This window comes from Anabrus simplex, chromosome 3 (genome assembly GCF_040414725.1).
Source record: "Anabrus simplex isolate iqAnaSimp1 chromosome 3, ASM4041472v1, whole genome shotgun sequence".
Taxonomy (NCBI): Eukaryota; Metazoa; Arthropoda; class Insecta; order Orthoptera; family Tettigoniidae; genus Anabrus; species Anabrus simplex.
Window position 1 is genome coordinate 450590268 of NC_090267.1, and position 12453 is coordinate 450602720.

The following is a 12453-nucleotide window of genomic DNA, read 5'->3' on the forward strand; positions in this document are numbered from 1 at the left end:
AAGTTCATCAGGATCTTAAAAAATGTGGCATTGAGGAGGGAGATATTACAAACAGAACAGTGTTCAGAAGGAAAATTGCGAAGTTGACGGATCTGTTCCTAGAGAAACCCAGGAGAACAAGAAGGGTGTTCTCGGATGAGGGACGAGCAAATGCGAGCCAGAGAATGAAGGAATATTGGAGTAAAAAGGAAGAACATCAACAGTCAAGGAAGTTGTGCAATAGTAACCCAAAGGAGGTTGAAACGATCCTAAATATAAATTTAAAAAAGAGGGGACCGATGGCCACATGACCCTTTTAGTCGCCTTCTACGTCAGGCAGGGATTACCTGTAAATCTATTCAGCCCCTCCCATCATCAGGGGGTCCAACACATGATACCAAACACAATCCATGTCCGGGCCCAGGTCGCCCCTTTTAGTCGCCTCTTACGACAAGCAGGGGTTACCGCGGTTGTATTGTACATCTGCGTCCTCCATCCCCAGGGGGTGCTCCGTTTTAGTAGCCTCTTACGACAGTCAGGAGATACCGTGGGTGTTTTCTTTGTCTGCGTCCCCCATCCACAGGGGTTTTCACTTAATAAACGTTTGTAAAATGAGTAACAATTTCCTAGTTATTATACTGGTGAGTTCAAAGTAAGTAAGTGCAGAAATGTGCATATCTATTAGGGTCGTCACTCCCAACAACTATGCTGACCATAAAAGAGATGATTAAACAAAAAATATGAATTTTCTTTAGTTCAATAATGGTTGCCACTAGGTCACGTGATTCTGTTACTGGCTCTCTGCCGTCCACTAAACTCAAACATGATTGAGTTTGGTGGTCGCCAGTAGCCAGTTGGACGTTGAAGCGGAAGTACCTCTGCACACGAGGACAGTAGACGGCTAAATAATAGCGGCCATTACTGGTTCGTACTACTGGCCGCCAGTGTGCACTGGGTTTAACCATAGTGATCTTGATATAGAAGCCTGCTACCAAGAGTTGTGACGTCACACGCTTAGCGCTAAGTCTTCGTTGTCGCGTGTAATTCCTATATCACTGATACGATACTTCTTATTAGGCCTATGACAAAGCAGAAGAAATGCAATAATAACCCTATAAACACATGACATTGAAGAAGCATTATCAAAAGAAATTACATACAAATACAGGAAATATAATGCACTCAACATACTGTATGTTGCATATTAAAAATATTCGAATGAAGGCTACTCAACTGGACTGTACGATGGTAATCACTAGGCGAATTGTTCTTTCTAAAACAATGTCATTGTTTTACGCTTGTTTGAGCACATGATGTCGTTAATTATTTATGAATAACTGTTAAAACGCATTTCCAAAAAATGACAGATCTTAGACACAACATTAATTAATTCTACACCACATATCCACGCTTGTCACCGAAATTGGCCAGGTTCTTCAACTTTCATTTTCAAAACTTCCCTATGCTTTCCGCTGTTTTGTGACATATATGACGACTGTCCAGCATCATCAGTTAATTTTAGATTTTCCCTGGGCACAGTTGAAACGAAATCGTCTGGTCTATTCGCTGTGTCTACCAGAATTATGTGATTTTCAGAAAAATTATAATAAAATAATTAAACGACAAGTTTTAAAGTACGCTAGATAATTATCAACATAACCTACCAATATTTGCTATCATCAGGCTGCTCAAATTACAATGCTGTAGTAGCAAACACATACTATTGCCGAAAACACATCTTTTACTTATGCTTTTTCGTACAGTTACCCCTTGAAAACACCAACAAAGACCTTCAATAATGCTGAAATAACAACAACGTGCTAGCAAACAATCATGAAAAAAAGACTCATGCTTCCAAATCGAAGCATTACAAGTGTGACGTCATCCGTGCGAACTGTCAAGTGTAGCAGGCCGAAACTACCTATCGAGATGGCCATGGCTTAACCCATGCTTGCCTTTGCGACATCATACCGGACTTCACCTGTTGAACAGCTTCAGTCAAGGCAAATAATGAATACTGACACCGTTTCATTTTTTCAACAGGTTTAACTTTGACTTTTGGTACAATTCCCCCGTTGGGCGTCTTAATTTTGACCATAGTAAAGCTCTGAGCACTAGTTAAGGAAATAAGCAAGAACTCCAAAAACAATCATTTTCTGCTTTCTAGTTTTAAATAGCTAAAATATAATAACATTGTTTTATTTTCAGCCTCGCGTTGGGAAGCCAGTTGTAACTTTTTTTGATGATAATAATAAATAAAATCATGAATAAAAATATATAAATAAATTTACTCAAAAACTTAATAAAATTAATAAGCATAATTAACCGAAATGTCCGTAGTATGGGCGCCAGAGTTCACCAGAATGGATCCCTCGAATTTAGATAAGAGCATGATAAACTTTATATCCCAGGGCGTGTACATAATGCTGCGTACTGGTACATCTGCTGCAGGCTTTACCTAACCTCCTGAAAACGACTAATTAGGTAGGAACTGCACCTAGGTTCATCAATAACACTGATTCCAAAATAGCTAACTATATTCCTAACAAATTCCGTGCATGAGCACCTCATCAACATACAACATTATACATATAATACACACATAAAATATTGCTGGAAGACTCCATATTTACAACAACAACAATAATAATGAAAATCGTGGGAAAACGAAAGCGAGAACTAAGCTACCATTTGTAGATAGTCCGATGAACAATGTACATGTATGAAGATAAATACCCTTCACTGTCTCTATATTAATTCGACTTACCGATTCTCATAATCGGCAGTTATCACATCACACAGATACTGTACCTTGTACTACTGTGTTCACATATTTTAACACTTGTTGTCAAGATATATACACACGTCTGTCGATCCTCAACATAAATTTATGGAAAGTCTGAGATAGCTTTCACCAACATATAATGCTAGGCCGCCACAAGTGCTACAATACTTAATGCGCAAGCACTCTCCACAATCAACCACTTTCCACGAACATAACAAGACTACGCTCCACGAACGTTTGAAGTCCAGTCCATTGCAGCCGTGTCACTCCAGTACCGTGTATCAGCACCACTTCCTTCCCGTACAGTGCGCCAGTTGTAGTTGTAGTTGTAGTTGTAGTTATCTTCCTTCTCGTTCCTTTACAATCACCTCTACAATCACCCTTACAATGTTTCTGGTTGCCGCCGTATGATCAACCTTTATAGACATCAACACCCCCCTCCTCTCAGATGATACGTCTGGATTGAAGCTTGCCCACCAATCATGAGTGATCTCTAGTCAAGACCAAGCCCTGAACTACTTCTTCCTCCCAAGACAATAACAAACTCTGGGGTTTTCCTCGGATGAGTCAACGAACTTTCCTAATACAGCAACAAGCTCATCTCATCAGGCTGGCATATATACCCGACTCATGAATTTCCCGACACAAGTACATCACAACAAACACTGGGGTAGCCATATGACTCATTCAAATTACCAGAGTTATTAAAGCAATGTTTTCCCACTCGTGCAAAACAAATTACTCATACCTACATATGTGGATATCTTCCAGCTTACCAGCATAAATGGCAAAATATACAAATAAATACTGATAATAATAATAATAATAATAATAATAATAATAATAATAATAATAATAATAATAATAAATCGAATACTGACAATAATATCTATAACTTCTACATATAATTCGGGAGTGTGATATATGTACTATCATAAGGGTTGTTTTTGTATTACATGAACCTCTTTATCGAACGTCCTTTTGATATTATAAATTGGGAGTCAAATATCGAACAGTATTTTATTTTAGAAATAAATATCAAGATAGGTGAAACTCACAATACAAGAAATTAATAAACATGTATGTATGTTACCACAACCTGTTATTTAAAGGACACTTCCTTAAGACACTATTTTACCGGTAAAAACAGATAATCACAGGGACACTGCACCTTAGTAACAATACGACAATCTCATCAAAATCCCGCCAACTCCAAAGTTCTGAGACTTTCCCGCGCTCACCAACACGATAACGACTTCGACCTATCGATTGACACAAAGCTAAGTTTGGAAGGGTGAATTTAGAAATCTCAGATGTTATGTAAACTTCTCGATATTCTTATTTTGCAACGAGATGTGTAAACTGTTCGATATTTAAAGGGTATTCGATATATAGTGCCATTACCCTATGGAAATAAAGGTAGTTTATTAAAATCAATCAATGGCATTTATATTGACAATTGGGCTTCAGTGAGAATTGACGGTAGAATGAGTTCTTGGTTCAGGGTACTTAGAGGTTTAGACAAGGCTGTAATATTTCACCTTTGCTGTTCGTAATTTACATGGATCATCTTCTGAAAGGTATAAAGTGGCAGGGAGGAATTCTGTTCGGTGGAAATGTAGTAAGCAGTCTGGCCTACGCTGACGACTTGATATTATTGGCAGATTATGCCAGATTATGCCGAAAGCCTGCATTCTAGTATCTTGGAACTTGAAAATCGGTACAATGAGTATGGTATGAAAATTAGACATTCGAAGACTAAATTGATGTCAGTGGGTAAGAAATTCAACAGAATTTTTGTCCGGTTGGTGATACAAAGCTGGAACAGGTCGATAATTTCAAGTATTTAGGTTGTGTGTTATCCCAGGATGGTAATATGTTAAGTGAGATTGAATCATGGCGTAGTAAAGCTAATGCAGTGAGCTCGCAGTTGCGATCAACAGTATTCTGTAAGAAGGAAGTCAGCTCTCGGACGAAACTCTTTACATCGGTCTGTTTTCAGACCAACTTTGCTTTACGGGAGCGAAAGCTGGGTGGACTCAGGATATCTTATTCATAAGTTAGAAGTAACAGACATGAAAGTAGCAAGAATGATTGTTGGTACAAACAGGTGGGAACAATGGCAGGAGGGTACTCGGATTGAGGAGATAAAGGCTAATTTAGGAATGAACTCGATGGATGAAGCTGTACGCGTAAATCGGCTTCAGTGGTGGGGTCATTTGAGGCGAATGGAGGAGGATAGATTACCTATGAGAATAATGGACTCTGTTATGGATGGTAAGAGAAGTAGAGGGAGATGAAGGCGACGATGATTAGACTCAGTTTATAATGATTTAAAAGGGGTATAGAACTAAATGAGGCCACAGCACTAGTTGCCAATAGAGGATTGAGGCGACGTTTAGTAAATTCACAGAGACTTGCAGACTGAGTTGAAAGGCATAACGGTCTATAATGATAATGTATGTATGTATGTATGTATGTATGTATGTATGTTTTCCTGTTATTTTGAAATTGTTTCCTAGCTCGGTGCAAGATGAAATTTTACCTAAATCATAACACTTTACTTTGCTACACTTTTTTCAACAGATGTTACCAATTTATTCGGAATTAATTTTCATATGTAATTCATTTCTCATGTAAGCCGTCATTTAACATTTAAATTAAGCTCTCTAAATATATGTGTACAATCAGAATAAACAAGCTATGTCATTTCCAGGGTGTATAGTTTGAAAGCACTCAAGCAGAACGCATCATCACCACCACATGGATAGCGATAAATTAATTTATTCTCGAACTGTTGATTGAAATTCAAATAAACCAATATAAAATTCTTTAAAGTCTTTTTTCAAAATAATTCAGCATAAATGGTACCTGCAAGGCAGCGTCAGGCCATGCGCTGAACCAGTCAATTGTACAGCAGTTGACAAGCGCAGGGAACTGGCGAAGACGAGCACGAAATACTTCACCAATGGGGCTGAAACAAATCAAATATACATGGCGTACTTCTCTGAAATTTATGAAGATATCAACACTGAATATAAACTGAAAATGAATTGTAATGTAAAGCATTAACCTATGCATACGTTCATGAAAAATCCTTCCAGTCAATCGACCGGGTCAGGAATGAAATTAATGAAGCCCCCATCAAGAAGCGAGAATAGGAATTGTGCCGGTTGCCAGAGACTGTGACACTCCTCTGGGGCAATGGTTAATGACTGACAGATAAAATGATATGATATTGGAGAGTGTTGCTGAAATGAAAGATGACAGGAAAAACCGGAGTACTCGGAGGAAAACCTGTCCCGCCTCCACCTTGTCCAGAACAATTCTCATATGGGTTGATCGGGATTTGGACCACGCAACCCAGCAATGAGAAGCCGGCGCGCTGCCGCCTGAGCCACGGGGGCTTCGCACGCGTTCATATTTCTACATTTAGAGACCAGCACTTTTATAAAATACTGCTTGTACGTTAAGTTACTATGTATATGAAGATTTAAGAAAGACATAACGAGGAAAACGTAGTACATATTGTACTTCATGTACGCAGAGTCATTATTTGGCCTGTTCACCATTTTTAAGAACAATAACAGTTCCCTAAAAGGTGCAGGTTTCAGTGTTGAACGGTTGATGCATTGATGACAATGACTGAAACAAAGATAATCAGGTGCCATAAAATCATTATGCAAAGACAATCTATAGAATAATCGCTTAACAATTTGCTTAATCTAAAAAAAAGACATCCGGCCGCAATTTCGGGTGAACACCAAGGATTCGTAATACAACACATTTTTTAAATGTATAATAGAAATGTAGTAATTTTTACTAATGACAAGAATATAAATGGTGGTTTAGAATTATCAACGAATCCTTCAAAATACTTTATGAAAGATGTTGTACGTATGGTCAACGTATGGTCCATCTTCTTGAGATAGGAATTCGTGTCCTTATATGAAGTTTCTCTGGCTGCGAAGAGAAGTCCCCTTTCTTCCCATGCATAACCAATTGTGTTATAGCTCTCACTTAAGTGAGGGACGCATGGGCAATACTGATTGCAATCTGGTGTATCTGTATCGAAAACATCAACCAATGCCTGCTCCGAGTTGACCTCAAAGCGTATGGTAGGGTCTTATAGGAGGCATTTCTTTTCTTCATTGTTGATAGGGAAAATATCCGCTCACCTGGTCGAACGTTCTTCTAAACGGCAGTGCACTTCTTCGCAAACCCCCTACTTTGCCTTCCGCAGGGCCGTCACAGTGAAAGAACGGACCTTGTGATGGCGCATGTTGTTCTGTAAATTTCCCTTTGAGTGGTAGCCCAACACATTGCCCAGGGTATAAGGTTCTTCACATCCTAGGTGGCAATAGTTAACGGTAGACTGTGAACGCCCTGGTACCGTTCTCACTGCGGATGCATTGCATGATATCTTTATTGCGTTAGTCCACTGTGATGATGAAAGACCACTCCCATCATTCATCCATGGTGTAACCTTGGAATCATCCTTATTGGTCTCTACACCTTTGCTTTTGTGAGGAAGATGACACCAATCCTCAAACGATCGCTGACGAAGCTCATTCCTCAATTTCCAGGCAGAGGATCACAGAAATACTTCATTTACCGGCAAGCCTAGACGTTTTAAACCTGCATGTTTCTCCGATTTTAAGTCCCGACATCTGGAGATAAGTTCATCCTTAGATCGGCCTAATCGTTCACAAATGTTAATATTTTGAAGGCACGCTTCTCATTGGCTTTTTATGATGCCCAAACCTCTGAAATTGCATAGAGCATAGAGTATGCCATTAGGGCAATCATGAGGTATTCCTATAATATATTTAACAGTCGCACAGATAATTTTGTCAATATGAACCAAAAACTGTTAGGGTATCCTGTTTAAGGGAGTACTTTTTGATCAGTTTGAGGAGAACTGAAGTGGATAGACTATGCAGATCAGCAGAAAATTTGCGAATTAATGTTGATATATCCAAGATAATTTCTTCTTCAAAAGTCACTCCTAGATATTTTATCGTTTCTCCCCTTTGAATGCAATGCAAGTCATATCCACCTGACAATGTCACATTACCTTCACATAAGATCCCATTCTTAATGTTTATAACCTTGTATTTCCTTGGATTGAGTTTCAATACTATATCAAATAAATGATCAACAGTTAAATTTATCAAAGACTGCATCGACTAGATATCATTGCTAATTAACGCTATGTCATCAGCAAATGCTAAAGTTGAAAAGCTGCCAACGCCCTCAAACAGTTTGAATCCGTAGATATCGGATATCTCAGGTTCGGCAATGTTGTTAGTGAAACCATCTATTGCCAAATTAAACAGAATAAGTGATATATGGGAATCTTGTGCTACTTCTTTGAAAAGCTGAATATTTTCGGTTTTATTCAGCCCATCTACAATATTTATTTTATATCCTGGACGAGATCAATAACCAGGTCTCTTAGATTGTTAAGCATATCAATACGATATACACATCTGCTAATATGCTCAAGACAAACACTGTCATACGCTTTAGTCCTATACAGTAGTTCCTCCAATTGAATTTGTCACTTCTCAAACAATATTTTATGATAGAAGTATTGATATGCGTTCCTGGGACAGAAACAAACCCTCGTTGTTGTAAAGAAAAACTAACGAACATTCGAAAACGCCTGTCTAGTTTCTTTGCTATTATTCTTCTTATCACTGAATAAATCAAGATAGGTCTTCAATCAGTAACCTTGTCCTGGCTACCTCCTTTAAATATCAGGACTGTTCTGGCTACCTTAAACACTGAAGGACACTTCTTAAACGTCAATATGACATTCTCTTTTTTTGCTAGTGGCTTTGCGTCGCACCGATATAAATTGGTCTTATGGCGACGATGGGATAGGAAAGACCTAGGAGTTGGAAGGAAGCAGCCATGGCCTTAATTAAGATACAGCCCCAGAATTTGCCTGGTCTGAAAGTGGGAAACCATGGAAAACCATCTTCAGGGCTGCCGACAGTGGGATTCGAACCCACTATCTTCGGATGCAAGCTCACAGCCACGCGCCCCTAACCGCACGGCCAACTTGACCGGTAACATGACATTCGTTAGATGACTTATTACTTTCGCACTCTGGTATGATAATTCTATCGACACCTGATGGTATATCAGTTCTCATTCGTGACATAGCGAATTTGACTTCTTCCTCTGATATATGAATATATTCCTTCCGTACACAGTGGATTATTCATTGGTGTGTTAGTAAGTTGTGGTCAGAATATATAAGTATTTAAAATGTTCAGATACAATGTTAATTGGAATTTTACACATTTGGTCAGAGTAATTTTTCATAATGTTTCTCGCTACCTTTCGCCTTTTGCTATAATAATGATGCGGAGCAAATTCGTAATTATATAGCCGCTTATTCATATCGAATATTCTTCGTGTATGTCTGACGACTTTTAGTTAGCCAGGCTCCTACAGTTTTATCAGTCTGACGTTGTTTCCAAGCTTTATAATATCTTACTGCTGTATGCTTTCGTCCAGTCATATGACCATTACATTTGAAAATATATTCAAATAAATCACTAGTTAATTTCTCAGAGCATTCCATACTACCGTCACCGATGAGGTTTTCAAACATTTTTCAAGTTCGATGATTTGTTCCGGCTTAACATTCATTGTACGAATTTTTTCGGCAGCAGTGAAACTCGCCACAATTTCTTCAGTTGGTACGAGGTCCCCATTCGAGTTGTTTGCCGAATACTTCAACGCAACATTACTTCTATAAACTTTTGTATGTGCTTTTCTGACATGAATGGGAACGGATTTAAAAAATGTTCCGCAAATTTGGCATGGCTCTTTAGATTTATTCAAACTGAGGTGGTTCAAGGGTTTGTTTACATGGTCTACTAGGTTCTCATCGTGTGGCTCATTATTCATTGATGAAATATTACTTTTACAATCTTCAGCCATGAATGTTAAAAAAAGTAGAAATTAGGTTGAACTTTGGTTATAAGATACTATAAATACTTGTACTAATTTAAATCAAGATTCCCCACTATTTTAATAAATCATGGAATATAAGCTTACTCAAAAATTGTTTACTGGGCGAACTTGTGATGGCAATTGAAAATGAGCTAAATTTTTAACCTAACTCCAGTATAGTTCGTCATAACGGAGAAAGAGTGTCAAATGTTCATAAAAACTACATCTATGATTTACGGACATTGGTGCAAAAATCGTTAAGCCTGTTTAAGAAAGTATAAATGTGGTACAATTATGAATGAGCCGTACACGAGAATAAACTGTTTACAACGAGCTTAAAGGTTAAAGCACGCGAAAAATTGTCACACACCCGTTAAGTACAAACTGCACAGTTTTTAGGATGCAAACTACCTTCGCAATTACTCAAGTTCCACATTCTGGAAACTGCTTTGGAAATAGAGTAATCAGTAACCATAGGATTACAATGTCCGGTCACGTGAATTGCCACGCAGATAGCTCACGGCAAGGATAGCATTCGATATTAGGTAACTAAGGGTTCCCAACCAGTAACCCTTGATCCGTTCACGTGCCTCTGGTATTTACAGGTCTAAAGAGATCGATGACCCTAACTTTATCATGACGCACAGTGCTCAAAGATTGCAATGACCCTGGTGGGATAATACCTATACCAAGTTTCTCAGTTAATTAGATGTTATTTTAATTAGTAGTTGTGTTTACCTCTAGTTAATCAGCTATGAATATTTGGTTGATAAATTAATACGTGTAGTTAGTAGGAGTTTAAGTGCAGTGATAAGTAGAGTAGAAATCTCAAGGAGTTACAGGCAAAGATGACACAACGGGAAGGTACACGTACCTAGAGCGAGGTGCAGGTAGGAAATTAAACAATGCCAAACGTTGCAGCGCTAATCACTCAGCTAATACACTGCCTGACAAAAAAGTTAAACACCAAGTAGGAGTGGTCCAATATTATCACATTTCGGTATACATGCATACCATTGATATGATTAGATTTCCAAGGATATGTAATGGGTAAAACGCCCGCCAGAGTATATTCGTGAATGACACCGTCCTGTTGTTGTTACCAGTCAACAGCTGTGAGCCAGACAGTTAAGCAAGACGTGCAGAGAGAACTACGTACAGCACTCGCGATGCCTCACAAACGCGTTAGAGAGCCTATCCACCAGCTGAGAGCATTTGACAGAGGCCGCATTGTGGGACTGAATGAGGCTGGTTGGTCGTATCGTGCAATTGCCAGGCACGTGGACCATTCAGATGTCACAGTGGCCCGATGCTGGACTCAATGGGTACACGAGGGCACCCAGTCACGACGTGTAGGTTCGGGTTGACCAAGAAACACCACACCGAGGAAGGACCGTCGTATGGCGAGCCAAGCACTGCGGGATCCCATAACTTCGGCACCCGCCATCCACGAACATGTACTGGAGACTCTACAACATCCTGTGAGTTCCCGCACAGTGTCTCGACGACTCGCATCCGTCGGACTGGGGTCCTACAGCCCCATGCGTCGGTTGCCATTGACACCAGAACACCAAGGCCTGCGTTTGGAGTGGTGCCTTGCCCGGGAGGCATGGACAGATGACGACTGGCGTCGCATCACTTTCAATGATGAGTCCCGCTTCTCCATAACCCCCGATGGCCACCGTGTGCGGGTTTGGCGGCGTCGAGGGCAGAAGGTAGATCCTGCCCATATTGCGGAAAGACACACAGGCGTAATCCCTGGCATCATGGTGTGGAGCCATAGGATATGCGTTCAGGTCACTTCTAACAGTGCTTCGACAGACTTTGACGGCACAGCGATACGTCACACACACTCTGCGTCCGCACGTCCTACCCCTTACGGAACAGCACCATTGGACAGTCTTCCAAGAAGATAATGCACGTCCACACACAGCACGTGTGTCTATGGACTGCCTAGAGCATGTTGAGGTCCTCCCATGGCCAGCAAGATCCGCGGACCTCTCCATCATTGAGGACGTGTGGGATGACATTGGAAGGGAACTACGTCTCAGTACCAACCTGTGGGATCTGGAGGGACAGCTGCAACAACTGTGGACTAACTTACTTCTGGGGAGAATCCAACGGCTGTTTGACACCATTCCGAACCGCATGAGGGCATGCATTACGGGCGTGGTTTGGGGGGTTGGGGTCTGACACCCTACTGACATGGCGCCATCTTTCCACCTGTAAATGCCAATGGCCTTGTCTCTTTCATCCCATTATTGTAACCAGTTCAGTAAAGGAAGATTATCTTTCAGCATATGTAGTTTCATTCATATTCAACCACTCCTTGTGGTTGCTTAACATTTTCTGCCAGGCAGTATATATGCCTGTTACCTTTATTAAATATTAAGAATGCAGTAGTAACAAAAGTCAAACAAATGAGATTTTCTCGTTCGAAAATTATGTTTTACCTCGTGCTACTCAGACGGGTCTTGTGGTGTATATTTTTAAATACTAAATTTCGTTTTTCATAAACTAAGAATCGTGCCCTAAATTATTAAATCCAATGCCATTTAATCTTATTGCATGCTTTCTTATCGAATTCGTCCGAGCGATGTAAATTGTTACGTAACGACGGTGGGAAATTATTCGAGCTATGGTCTATAAAGGGTGAAGGTGGACTGGCCGCTAATGCGATTCTGTCGTCCTCCTTTATCTCCTGTCGATACAGCTCT

The 12453-nt window shown here is 39.9% G+C and overlaps 1 protein-coding gene across 1 annotated transcript in view; it reads right to left on the minus strand.

The window, feature by feature from the left end:
- The window catches only part of LOC136866853 (dynein axonemal heavy chain 1), a 1878455-nt gene that overhangs the window by 870113 nt on the left and 995889 nt on the right, over positions 1–12453 (minus strand). Inside the window, exon 15 of the mRNA XM_068226864.1 lies at positions 5636–5738. Coding sequence (XP_068082965.1) covers positions 5636–5738 — 103 coding nt within the window. The remainder of the gene's footprint in view (positions 1–5635; positions 5739–12453) is intronic.